This window comes from Macrosteles quadrilineatus, unplaced genomic scaffold, assembly GCF_028750875.1.
Source record: "Macrosteles quadrilineatus isolate MER2022 unplaced genomic scaffold, UCM_ALF_1.0 Scaffold_9__3_contigs__length_116548681, whole genome shotgun sequence".
NCBI lineage: Eukaryota > Metazoa > Arthropoda > Insecta > Hemiptera > Cicadellidae > Macrosteles > Macrosteles quadrilineatus.
This window is the reverse complement of record NW_026542602.1, coordinates 4,457,510-4,472,442: the sequence shown is the minus strand read 5'-3', so window position 1 is coordinate 4,472,442 and position 14,933 is coordinate 4,457,510. Positions and strand designations below refer to the sequence as shown.

Here is a 14,933-nt window from a genome sequence, read left to right as displayed (position 1 = left end):
CCGAGGTGAAATTAATTCGAACTGCCCTTAATGTAACATGTGTCTTTTTAGAGATTCTGCGACCATTATTAAGTAGTATAACATAATGAGCAATTTTAATATGATATTAGTAATCTAATAATGCCTAGTAAGTCGATGAATAATATATATACATTTTAAAATCATTGTATCAATCCTGAAGGGAAAATTATCAACCTATAAAAAATTATTAACGAAAAATCAATTTGTATATGAAATCAACACAATTTCCATAACGGCTCAATACAACATTTTACTTAGCATCTATTATTATCAACATTTATTTTCCTCAGATCATTTGAATTCTCGTAAGTGATGCATTTAAATTGAACCAACATTGTTGTAACGTATGTTGATATAACGCAGTTGTTAGATGAAACGTATAGACGAGTCCCTAGTGTTAGTGCGCCGCAACGTTGGTAAGATAAAGACTTTTATTTGGACGCAGGGATTTAGAGAAGGTCTTTGGGCTTTAGTGCTTTCCCGTTTGGAAACCTTTTGCACTTTACTTAGCAAGTTCAATAACAAAATTATGACTGTTTGACCTTTTTAAAAGGTACTAATATGAGATATTTTACTGCACTGGAGATATAAATCTTATTAAATTGGGTAATTAAATAATAAAAAACAGATATTAAAGAAAAGAAGAATGATAATAGACCGTGATGTTAGCATTGGTTAAAAGCTGTTAGTTGAGAGGGAGCTACTAAGAAATATAAATTCGAAAATAAGAGTTTTCGAAAAATAAAAGAATTAAAAAAATAATTATCTTAACTTTTACCTGGTGGTGGCGGGGGTAGAAGAGGAGGCGTCCCACTCCCTTCCCATGGCAACCCTTGGTCTCCCTGTAAACATGAAAGGAAATGTAATTCTCAAACTTAAGTTAATGTAAGCTTGGGGAGATTTATTTAGTCCTACATCCTAGGATGCTAGCTCTACACAATACTTAAGGGTATGTCTCAAAGATCGTGGCATTATTACAAAATAAAATCCATTTGGTGCTTGGCGGGATTTAAACCTTGGATCTCGGGGATCGAAGCCTGTACTCTACCTGTAGATCACCATGCTCCCAAAACCACTTTAAAACAAAAGAATGTCTTTAAAAACAAGTAAAAAATCACGTATTATGAAATACTAAGATCTATTATGTAAAAATAATACAGAATGACTAAAAATTTCTCTGAATCATTCCTAGAAACATCTTCTGGCTTTATATTAATTTATTTTACCATATTTTCTCTTAAATCTCTAGAGAGTTTATTCCCTTGATATAAACTGCGTTGTTTGAATTTAATAAACCGAATCGTTATTGTAACGTTGATATAAAACCACGCAGACTATTTCAGCAAGACTGAAAACTAAGATGCTGGGTATCAAGTTCCTTTAATGCAACGTAATGTGATTAGATGTGACAAAGTGTCCTGGCTTTGGTCCACCATTTATTACCTTAATCTCATTAGTTTAAACTCATTAGACTTTAAACTTAGTTTACCAGACTATAGACTTCCTTACAAAATATAAATTATATAGTAAAAAGGACGATAATCAACGATTCTCTTTCTACACAAAACTTTATATTTTTCTCTTGTTTTCGTCTGTAGCATTTTTTAATATACAAAATTATACATTATTAAAAAACATAACCGATATTAAATAATAAACTAAAATTATAGCTTAATCATGGTAATAATAGCGTCAACGTATTACAAAACCTTTATTTGATGGAAACTACGTTTTAATGTATTCGTAGTCTCATTGGACCTTTAAAACAGGTTAAGTGTTCGGATTTGTTTTGCTAAGTGCTGAGTTAACAGTTGTTCACTTATCTGTTTCAATATTATCTGGGGAAAACCTTGTTAATGAGATTAGTATGAAGAATCTTTTCATTATTAATTAAGAGTATTCAATCATGAGGAGGGGGTTGTGGTTTAAACATTTTCAAAAATATTCTTTATTAAAAGTTTCACCCATAAAATATGGATATGGCAAATGTTTATTACGGACATCGTGTAGAGCTTAAAAATAATAATTTTGTATATTGAAGCATTGTTATACAATAAAGGTAATGAAAAAAGTTCAAAAACGTTACATATAAAATTGCCATGTTATTCCTAAGGAGAAAAAGAAAACTGCTGTAGTTTCCTTGCTTATCGTTCAATTTTGACCTGATTTGGAAAATTTATTTTATTCTTAATTATCCTATACTATTAAAATTTGGTCAAAAACACTGTTTAACTTCCCCGTAGCAGCAAACCTTAGTTGTTAAACCTTATGTTATATAAATAAGGAATAAATATGTCTTATTTACGGAAATATTCTAGTAAAAATCCAATCACACAAATTGTAGGTCACTTAGTTTGAAGGTTTGCTGCTACGTGGTGGGGGTATTTTTGTCAGAGCACAATCCCTTGATTATGAATGCTTTATGAAATAAATTTCTTTAAATAAGAAACATCTTAAAAATAATATTGTTGTAGCTTGTTCTTAATACATACGTATCAGTTATTTATTCAATGTTTTTTTCTAGGGCACAATCTAAGCACTAAATCTTGACTCCTATTTAACCGATCCGCCAGCTGTGGTAAGGCATGTGCCGTCATCACTGGCGGAGGTTATTCTGCAGTTACTCGGTGTACTTTGAGGCAAATTACAATTGTTGAATATTGTTGAAGCGCAAATTGATTAAGAAGTTTAGGCACATGTATCATAAACAACAAATTATTTTGGTGGCGTGTTAATCCAAAATTAGCCCATTTAAAATGTTTTAGTATTGATAAACCGTCAATGTTAAGCAAAAATAAATAAAATATTTTGGTTTGGAATGGCAATAATGGAAATAATTGCATGAATATAAAAATATGTAAAAAAACTAAGATAAGCTAAGGTATGGAAAGGTCTTAACTAATGGAAATACAAGCTTCACCAAAGTTTGATTAAAATATTCTTTTATTAACTGGATTTGTATGCAATATTCTTGCTTTATGAAAGCAATCTAATTACCATACTTTAATACAATGTAGATTCTTTACCAAATCGTTTCCAGAACATGTTAAAAAAGATTTTTTCTGACTAAGCCTTTTCAATATCTAAAGAAGAGTTCCTTTTTAAACATGTTTTAAAATCCTTGTTTTTAATATGTTTTTGTACAGTTAAAATAATCTGCTTTCATAATCTAGTACCTTTTATGATTAACTAATAGTTTTATAATGTAGACATGAATTACTGTATTTATTCGTTTGATACAACACGAAATAAAAGTAAAGTAACACGCTTACATATACCTAGTATTTCAATACGAAGGAGGTTATACGAACGGAGCAAAGCTTTGAACCCTTCAAAATAGATAAATAACCCTTTAAAGGGTGAACTTGTTAAACACCTCCAATAAATGATCGACGATTCTCCAATAACATATAGCGTTTTATTAAAATAGTTATACGTTCGGATATAAACACTTTAATTAAAATCTTCACTCACGGTCATCTACAGCTTACAGCTTTATTAATCAATAAAAAGTTACGATAGGATTTAATATTTTCAATTAGTAAAAGTCTATTGAACTATTGGACTAACCGAACGTTTTGAACAAAAAGCAATTTTTTTTACTAAACGTATGTATTTTGTAAAGAGTTAAATAAGAGGTTTTAGGTTCAGTTGTGTCATGTTGTTTGTAATTCATATTTTTAAGTAAAAAAATTGGAAATTATACTCCAGTTGAAATTAAGCTATGTTTACAAAGGTCTAGAGAGTATTAGCATGACTCTACAACTATGCAATATCTAAATAATTAGTTAAAATTTTAATTTGAATTATATTGTATTGCCGTTCAATCATTGTAATAAAGAAAGTATCATTGGAAAAGATCACTTACCATATTTTCATCTAGAAAGTTTATAAATCATTCACTGTTTCTAAAATAACGCGTTTATTTATAACAGTGTCAATGGGTCATAGGAAAGCAATCATAACTTATTTAGTGTAAAATATTGAAATATCTGTAGGCCTGGTAAAACCTTAGAGTATACATAGTTGCTAGACTTTATAATGGATTTATTCAACACGAATAAACGCCAAATTCTTTGTACAATTTGGATTTAAATTGGTGTCATGCCCTGGTGTTATTATTCAAATGTTTGATAAAAGGTAAGAAATATTCTACTGTCCTGAACACATGTCATTCACCTGAACTAAAGCTTGGTTACCTTAAACACAACAAGAGTAATAAAAGGTTACGCGTAGTAGTACCACCAATTAGTGAAATTATTAGAGAGGAGAGAATAAGAAACGTGACAATAGAGTTTAGCATCAGGCTCGGGTAGGACCAAATGGTTGTTTAGGTTGCGATTTTACCTTTAAATATTTTTTTTTTTATAAATATTGTGGTGTCTTGAGGTTTGAAACTAAGAGTTATTAAGAACAGTTAGAGAGATAAGAAAGGGAAAGATTTGATGAATACTTTGAGAGAAAAATTCACTAAATATAATTGAGAAGAAACTAATTGATTACAATATGGGTTTTATATTTCTTCAACATGAATAGAGGACATTATCTAAAAACCCAAAATATGTGCCAGACCAAATGAAAAGTAATTAAATGTCAAAATATAGGCTTACCATAATATTTTTGCAGATATTTGAAAATCAAAAATTAACAAGTAAAATATTTTTTGGCTTGGTGCATTGAATATTGTTGTAGAGACTATCTGCACTGAAAATTCGATGGAAGTTCACTTTGGATAAACCAACAGCCTGAACAGGGACCTGGACGGAATATATACGGCAGCATTACTGACTAGCGGCGGGATACCATTACTAATCCGAAAGTAATGGACAATGGACATGGAGATGTTTTCAGCAAAATTATATTTTAAAGGAAAATATTCTGAAAAATGTTTTCCAGACTCTTCCGTTGAATGAATGCTACATTATACACTGTAATTTATCTTTCGTTAGGCCTAGTCATGAGATAAAATATTTCTCTCAAAACTCAAAATGAAAATTAGAGAATCTTAGACCTAGAGAAATCGATTTAGGGAAGCGTAACATGGGTGTTATATGTTGTAGTTTTAATATAATAATTAGGGTACATGAATGAAAACCGTGTAAATAAAAAAAATCACCTCTAATTGTCTTTGAGGTATTACTGATATACGTGAAAGAAATTGTACTACATTGGAATATTGTTAGGTAAATGGAAAACAATTATTTGATTAATAAATTACTTGATGGCAGAATTAGTTTGCCTCTTGTATATGTGGGTACATAAGATATTTAATATACATTTAAAGCCGTGAAATAAACAATGACATACTTTAAATACACAGAGGTCAAAACTTTTAAGTTTGCTGACACAAATGTTAGGCTGGACATATTATTTTTGAGAGGGAAACGTTAACTGAGAAGAAAATTAATAAACTAGACAATATGCATTGTAAGAAAGAAAAAAATACATTTCCATGAAATATTTATTAGGTGCACACACCACGCTCAAACACAAATATAGAGTATTTAATAATGTTTGCTTAGTCCATTTTCGTAAAAATCTTAACAAATTCAAATAGCAAAGTGAGAATTTTATTTGAGTTCGAGAATATTTTGAGTACTCAAAAATGTGTGAGTGTTAAAGATTTAAAATTTTCTCACAGTACATCTTTTTCTTTGAAGTTGGAGCTAACCTTATACACCCAAAACGTCAATAGAGTTTAAACATTTTACATTTCAACACATCAAGGTATTTTTATTTGTGCCCCTGCATAAGTTTCTATATAGAACAAGCATATATTCCATCGCATATATTTGCCATCGTAGAAAAAAAAACATAGTGAATCCATAATGTGGTAAAATTGTTCTGTTCAGTGGTAAGGTATTACGCGCAGCAAACAACTTTGTCGAAAACGCTCGTCAAATATAATAATTGAGTTTTATATTAGTATAAATTTATTCACATATTGTATTTATGAGCATGTTTTAAAACAATCCTGATAACGTTTAGTATTTGACTCAGGAAAACACTAGCCTTTTCTACATTTTATTGTCTTACTACATATGAGCAAAAAATACGATTGAAACTACATAGTTGTTTATTGTTCCCGGAAAGTAGTGGAGAGTTATAGGATTAGCAGACGCAAAGCTCGGTCCCCGGACAGTATCGGAGAGTTATAGGATTAGCAGATGCAAAGCTCGGTTGTATTTTACCACATTTGTAAAGCTGTGGTAATCCTAAGTTACATGCTGTGGTGGTTAGCGGGTGTCGTGTCGTTTATATGAACCACAAACAACAACGAATGGATTTCAAAACCCCACAAAATAAATAAATCCAGAGTATAGGTCTTTGTGTATGGCGCTCCGTTCCTTCTGTACGGACAATATATAATTACTAGACGAGTCAATTTAGCCCAAAAAAACCTCTAAGATAGAACAAATTCCAACAAATGGTTTTTCGACGGTTTTTGGTAGTAATAGGTGTAGAAAGTACTAGGAAAAAAGTCTACCAAAATCAGACAACCGGAAGTCGGGTTTTTCCAAGATGGCCGCCGTGAGGCCCTCAAATCGACAAGATGACTGCAAATTCGTCGATTCATAGTTCCAGGATTAGCCGATTTCCACGAAAATTGGCAAACACATGTAGAACTATATTTCCAACCTTAAATATGAAAACTAGGCAGACAAAGTAACCCAAAGATGAATTTTCAGGGTATTATGTGCTAAAAAATAATATTTTTTACCTCAAATATATGTTTTTCTAATATTTTGTAGCCTACAAAGTTTGTTATAATTTCAAATTTATTTTTTCACCATTAGATTCAACACAAAAAACCTAACAATTTAGTATATTGAATCTTTGTTCTGCTTCAATTTGTTACAGAGATATTGAAAGTAATAACTTTAGTATGTTTTCTTGCCGAGATAACTCAATGTTAATCTTATGGAGAATAAGCATAAATATTAATATTATTTTTCATGAAACCTATATAGATAAGACTTTTTGTTCTGCTTCATATTATCTGTTTCAATATTTTTTTACTAAAAATTCCTTTTTTGGCAGTTACCATTGCAGCAAACCTACGTATTCGGTTCCTCAGTTTTAATCATAAAGAGAATAAGCAAAAATCAATTTCTTATTAGTCCGAGAAGTATAGAATATAACCTTAAAAACAATACAAGAAAACGTTTTATGGTTTTATGTTGTAGTTTTGGGTGTGCAGAGTCGGAATTTCCCAACATTGGACAAATTTTGAAAAAAAGATACCATAAGCATTTTCTATGCACAATTTTCTAAATATTGACTTGGGACCAACATCGATATTTATTGGGTGGTCAGTACTTAATTTCGATTGGAAACGTATTTTGGCCGCTATTTTAGATCCACCTTATTTGATATAATTTGTTGTTGTTGTAACGACAGTGTTGTGACATATTACTACTATATATACTAGATTTTCACGCATATTCCATTGCCGAAATCCGTTTTTAAATACATTTTTTTGTTTTGAACGTTTTGTACTTTGAAAATGTTTTAAGATTATTTTCCTTATCTTCAGTTAGTAGTTCATTCTTAAATAATTAATGATATAAGGGCTTTCATTTGAGCTATTGGTCATTAAAATTGGACGAGTTAGAGACAAGCTACCAATCCCAACAAAATATTAAATTTAACTTTTTATAAATCAGTTTTTATTAAATGATTTATATCTCGGGTTCTTAATACGTCACCAAGTTCTTTCTGGTCGCAAATTACTCAGTAGAGAATTAGGTTTTTTTTATTTTATTAGTCACTAAATAATATCTGACTAATTAATAAAAAATGAGTCATGAACCTTAATTTAATATTAAATTATTTGCATTTGAAATTTATCTTTAGTTAAGTACATATCTCCAATTCTAATAACTCCCAATAAATAATCCATAATTACAGTAAAAGTCAATACTTTGATGAATCTTTAAGATTATAAAGAGCATTGGGAGTTATTTTTCGATTTGGGGGTATATGTCTTAAACTAAAGACAAATCTCGAAAAAAAATTTTTTAATAAGACAGACCCATATTAAAATTGTCACATTTTATTAAGTGATTAAAAAAATTAACCCAAACATTTACTGAGTAATATGAAACCAGAAAGAACTTGGTGGCGTATTAAGAACCCGAGATATAAATATTTTAGTAAAAATGTATTTCTAAAAAGTTAAATTTAATATTTTGTTGGGGTTGGTAACTAGTCTCTAACTCGTAAGATTTTAATGATCAATAGCTCAAATGAAAGCCCTTACATCACTAAATGTTTAAGGCTAGAACGAACTGCAAGCGTTAATATGTACTGGAGATATAAGAAAAAATAATCTTAAAAAATTTTCAAAATACGAAATGTCCTTAAGAAATGTATGCAAGAGAATTTTTGTTTGAATATATCTTTAAAACGAAAAAAAGATATTTAAAAACCCATTTTGGCAATGGAATGGGCGTGAAAATCTAGTTTAAAATAATGTGTCACAACATTGCCATTACATTAAAAAAATTATTTATATCCAATATGGCCGATCCAAGATGACGGCCAAAAACACGTTCCCTATTGAAATGACACTGTCATTACATTTAAAAAAAATATTTATACCCAATAGGGGGATCCAAAATGACGGCCGAAAACACGTTCCCTATCGAAATGAAGAAATGACCACCCAATAAATATCGGTGGTGGTCTGAAGTCAATATCAATGAAAATGCATGTGGATTTTTTTTAATTTTTCCAGTGTTGAGAAAATCCGTCATATTAAATCTTGATTCTAGGGGTTTTCCAGTAGACCGATTTTTGCCAATTTTTACTATGTTACTCTGCATACCCCACTACAACATAAAACCATAAAACGTTTTCTTGCATTTTTTTAAGGTAATATTCTATATTTCTCGGACTAATAAAAAAATTGATTTTTGCTTATTCTCTTTATGATTAAGACTAAGGAACCGAATACGTAGGTTTGCTGCAATGGTAACTGCCAAAAGAGGAATTTTTAGTAAAACAAATATTAAAACAGATAATATGAAGCAGAACAAAAAGTCTTATTTATATAGGTTTCATGAAAAATAATATTAATATTTATGCTTATTCTCCATAAGATTAACATCGAGTTATCTCGGCAAGAAAACATACCAAGTTATTACTTTCAATATCTCTGTAACAAATTGAAGCAGAACAAAGATTCAATATACTAAATTGTTATTTTTTTTGTGTTGAATCTAATGGTGAAAAAATAAATTTGAAATTATAACAAACTTTGTACAAAATATTAGAAAAACATATATTTGAGGTAAAAAATATTATTTTTTAGCACATAATACCCTGAAAATTCATCTTTGGGTTACTTTGTCTGCCTAGTTTTCATATTTAAGGTTGGAAATATAGTTCTACATGTGTTTGCCAATTTTCGTGGAAATCGACTAATCCTGGAACTATGAATCGACGAATTTGCAGTCATCTTGTCGATTTGAGGACCTCACGGCGGCCATCTTGGAAAAACCCGACTTCCGGTTGTCCGATTTTGGTAGACTTTTTTCCTGGTACTTTCTACACCTATTACTACCAAAAACCGTCGAAAAACCATTTGTTGGAATTTGTTCTATCTCATGTGCCTATATTGACTCGACTATACCGGATATTTGAGACAAGTTATTGAAATAATACTATTTTTTTAATTAGTAACCCCTCTATTAAAAATATTTTGATTTACTGGCTTTGAAAAGTAACCTTAATAACGCGAATTTTTTTAACAAAAGCTAATTTCACTTAAACTTTGGGGCAAATTAGCATCACTGTGTTTTTCTAGCTACTCAATATATTACGTTTTACTATGTCAAATTATTCTGATCAATTTCAAGCATGTTTATTCAATTAATTTTTATTCTTTGAAACTTATTAACACGCGTACTGATATTTAAATGTGATTATTATTTTTAAAAGCAAGCAGAAAATTGTAAACGTTTAATATACTGTATCATGATACCCGTAGAGGAAATGTACAACCTAAGCATTTAAGTTTAAAAAAGGCGTAAATTCATACAGAGTAAAATATATTAGAAACTGGATACATTTAAAATCTCCAATCACGAACTCCATCAAGAGCCCATGAAGCTTCTGGCTTCTGTATGGAATGTATATTACGTCATTATTGAATCCGAACGATTCGGCAAAACCTGGGATTCTGAAACTGAAAGTAAATCCAAGTATTTTACATTCTATTTTCTTTCTTTACAGCAATTATGCTGTCGAAGAAAACTTGTTTTGTCCCTTATATGCATTGTAAGTAATAAATTATATAATTTATTAAAATAATAAGAGTTATAACCATAAGAAAAGCTGACATTAAACATATCTTTTTATTAAGTGGGTACAAAATAAAGAATCGTTTAATAAGAGATGAAACTTATTTTTTCGTTGAACTAAACATTTAACTGTTGACGATTAGTGTGCTGTGTTTAAAACATAATAAGGTAACCGGAAATAAACCTGTCTCATACTGTACCACCAACTTCCGGAGCGGATATCCGTTTTCATGACTATAGTTGGCTCTTACATCGTATGTCGTATGTATGAACAGTAAAATAAAATAAAGTACGCCTTACATAATAAAAAAACTTGATTCATTGTATTAGCGGGGTTTATAGTTAAAATCTTAACACTCAATAGATGCTTTAGTTCAGCAGTTCCCTAACTTTTTGGTCGCACAACCCACTTTCATGTTAAACTTTTTTACGCGACCCACACTTTTAAATTTTATTGCTAAAATCAACTGCTACTATTTGTATTACTAATTTTATTACCATTCTGATGCAAAAGGGTCTACAGCGAAACACAAACACAAATGTAAACTGTGGAGATGATTCAAATGAAGACACAATATTTAGTATGGAATACATTTATACAACGCATTTATAAGTGGCTTTTACCATAGACTCACCAACACAAGTATACTTCACATTACATAGTAAAATCTTAACTTTTTGATTTATAATTCATGTGGTGACACTGGGCGCTAGTGTGTTTAAGGAACGAGTTTAATAGAGGCGACAAGTTCAGAACGGCAATGATAAAAACATATTTAGAAAAAAATCATTTGTCCAAAAACGAATATGCTAGTTGCCGACATTGTAGATTTTCTATTGCAAAATCTAATCAGCATAACAATTATCAACCAACTGATTGGGATTTGAAGATTGAAGCTAAATAACGTTTTCGTCATACAGAAATGGCTGTATGTATATGAGTTCACAAATTAGGCAACTATTTTAGAAACCAAGGCGGAAACTCCTCAAAGACCGCAAGTTTGCTTGTTACGAAACTCAAGATGGATCTAAAGCCCTAAAGTGGTCTAAACTTTGACTTTACCATTGACTCTTGGACCATGTGAACTAACCACAAAGATAACAATTAATTATTAGTATTCGTTGAAATATATTGTAGACTTTGAAAATGACTATTTGCAAATAAATATTTAAATATATTTAAAAACAATTTGATTTAAATCTGATCCAAAAATTGAATTGATAAACCTTAAATAAACTTATATCACAAATATAGTTCTTAACGTTTTATGTATGAAATATATATTAACAAATTTTAAGGAAATATTTGTATTCAACCCCCATTTGTAATTTTTATACAACTTTACAGTTTTGATAATTATCTGGTTTCAATTTTGGTAGGTTTATAAAAGTGTATGATTAACATTAACTAGGCTAGAATACATGAACTGTTATCGTATCTCATACTGAATATATTGGTAGAAGTTAAGATTCCTAATTCAATATTTTGATGGATTCATTGAACGTTGTGTATTTTTTATACTAAAAACACACATTAATGTCGTTTATATTTTATAAACCGTTAAAGCACACAATCGAAAAGCTTTTGCTACAAGTTGATAAAATTATATAAATACAAATTATAACGGATTACTTTTGCATATAAAAAAAAAAATTTAGTTGTGATTGGATAATATCAAACTTTCGCATGTGAAATATAAATGAGAATAAGTAGTTTGCAATATAAAAACAATACTCTACAAAAAATTAACAGTTTTATATTTTTTACAAATGCTGCTGTAGTTTTGGTGTGTGGGTAAAATAACCAATATGTTTTGAAAGGTGTAAATTGGCCAGCTGTGATGTAATTGTTTTAAAAGCTAAAACATATAGTTTATATCAGTCTAAGCTTTATACGTGCATGCAGCAAAGTGGCAATAAAAGGACGTGGGTGACAACAAACAACATGTGCCTTGCGTTATGTCCTGAATTTCAACAGACAGATTACGAATAGTCAAATTTTGTTCCATTTTGCAATTAAATTGTGTGTGTATTTAGAGAAAGTAATAAATTCATATGGAATACATATTCAAAACATAATTATCTATTAATTATTGTTTACAAAATTTAAATCTGTACAGGATAAGGAAAAAACCTCCGAAAAAGGATGAGTGATGTGTTTAAAATTGTTCTCTCAAAATAAACGTTCTTAAATTACTTTACGATACTCCATAAAAATACAAATAACCACCAAGTTATAATTTTCTGCTATCCCAAACTTGTGAATGAAGTTTTATAACTTCGAATAGTATTATTGCCTTAAAATGCTACTGTTATCGATGTAGTCTTTTGAAACTTTTACATTGTGAACCATAGTAAATATATGATTCGTAATAAATGATATAGCAAAGTAATTTATATCTTATTTAATTTTACGAATATTGGGCTATTTTTATACAGAATATTTTTCTGTTTGACAAGCATATTTACGTTTTTGAAATTAAATAATATATTTGCTCAGTAGTTAGAAAACGCCATATCAAATAAACGACAAGAATCTTTGGTAATCAATGTTAAAACAACTTTTTAAGTCATTCTTTCTGGAGACCTATACCAAACACTAGTTGGTGGACTGGTTAGCGGTTGCTGATAAATAATTACGTTCGACTAATTTAACTTTAAACATTATGTAGATAAATATTTCAGAAAAATAAACAAGAGAATAGAAACAGAGAGTGGCTTAGAACAGTTAGATGAATTTAATGAAAGAAGTACGAACAAACATACATTTTCTGAAGCCAGCCATAATAACAAGCTTTCTCAACCTAAAATGACTGCAATAGTTTGCTTTCAAGTATATAGACTGTTTATTATGAGTGAATAGCCTAGTTTGTTCACATATTTATAAAATAACTGTCCCCAAGGGGATGAGATAATAATTTTCCTCAACAAATACCTCAGCTAATATCCACATGTCAACAGAAACACTTACAAATATGAATTCAACTGTCATCTATGCATCCTTCAAATAGGCCTATATTTCCTACAATTTCTGAATAACGATGTCACATCCCTAAAGACCAAAAGTGTTCAGAAAGGTTTTGAGGAAGGTAGAGTTTCAAAGCTTTGCCTTTGACATCCGAAGGAAATTATTAGAGATGAAGCGAACATTTGAGCCCATTGATACGTTTAGAACATTATTTTAAAACTACGTATATAAATTTATTTTAAATTTGGATTCAACAGTCGATCTTTTCAATTTGTTGTAAGAAAGATTTAGAAAAAAATATATATATTTTCCAAAGAAACACATATGGAGATTTTAAATTAGTAATAATACTGTAACATCTTCACAATATTTTATGACGTCATTTGGATATAAGTTTGAAAACATTCCTGAAATTAGTACAAACATATTAAAATTAGTGGTATTAGATATAATAGGTGTTGATATAAAACTAATTACTGTGATACATTTTTCGAATGTTTTAAAGTTACTTCTTAAGTTTAAATATACAAAAACACTAGCCAACATGTATTCATCACAGTTAAAAATCTTCCATAAAATCTGTTATGGCTTTATATATAAACTGTTTTGATGAAATAATAAGTTTGTTCTACTTCCTTTGCAATAGTTCTACAATGCCAGTTTCCACTATTTTGTGAAACAATGTGTTTTTAAAACTTACTGAGAACTTACTTGGTTTAACACGTATGGTTTAATAATCTTACCCCTTTGTAATTGATTAAAGGAATTTTTTATAATTACCTAATGTATTGAGGGAACCTATTTTTTTATATTAACAACTACCCATACCTATTACCCCTTTGTTTGTTGAAATATATTTTATAAAATTTACCAAACAAAAATAGATTAAAATAACGATGGATAGAGTTAATAAAACTGTTAAGCGTGGCAACAATATTATTTTAAACAAAGGGGTAGCCATAAACAAACAAATAAATATAAAATAAAAACAAACAAACAGCTTTGCAAACTAAATATGCTTGTATTGAAAGTAGGATTACTGAATATAAACAACATGTGTGCCGTTCCCACACTAAACACATTTGCAGATTAACATGATAATGTAGAGAACCTATGATTGCAATGTCTTTGTCGTACAAAACTTCATATTTAAGTTTTTAAATGTAACGATTACCGGAATTAATTTGTCAGATTAAGTCTCTGCTATAAAAACTACATTATGATATATTTTGGCGTAAGATGTAAACCAGTAAAAATGAAATAGCTGAACAGATGTTTCTTTAATGTATACTAAAGTAACCGTCGAAGAAGCTTTAGTTTAAAATAAATTGAAACACTTTTTAAGGCCATAAATAAAGTTAAATGTTATGGCAGGAAAACGAATTAAAAGTTAGATCGCTGCAAAATAATGTCAAATAAATAAATACAAACAATTGAGTAATGAATTAAACATAAAATTTAACAAAAATTTTTCAAAAATTTTGCTAGAGATTTTATACCTTTTAAATAATTATAAAACTTCGTAAAAGGTAAATAGCTTAGGGAAAGAAAGTTGATTAAGACTGCTGGGAATTTATTGCATTAAAAATGTACGGCTTCGTTATCCCATCACTCGTTTACTTTCCTCATGTATCTTC

The 14,933-nt window shown here is 29.6% G+C and overlaps 1 protein-coding gene across 1 annotated transcript in view; it reads right to left on the bottom strand.

Moving 5' to 3' along the window:
- Positions 1 to 14,933, bottom strand: part of LOC129002278 (collagen alpha-3(IX) chain-like) — a 106,119-nt gene that overhangs the window by 52,942 nt on the left and 38,244 nt on the right. Inside the window, exon 3 of the mRNA XM_054429963.1 lies at positions 800 to 863. Coding sequence (XP_054285938.1) covers positions 800 to 863 — 64 coding nt within the window. The remainder of the gene's footprint in view (positions 1 to 799; positions 864 to 14,933) is intronic.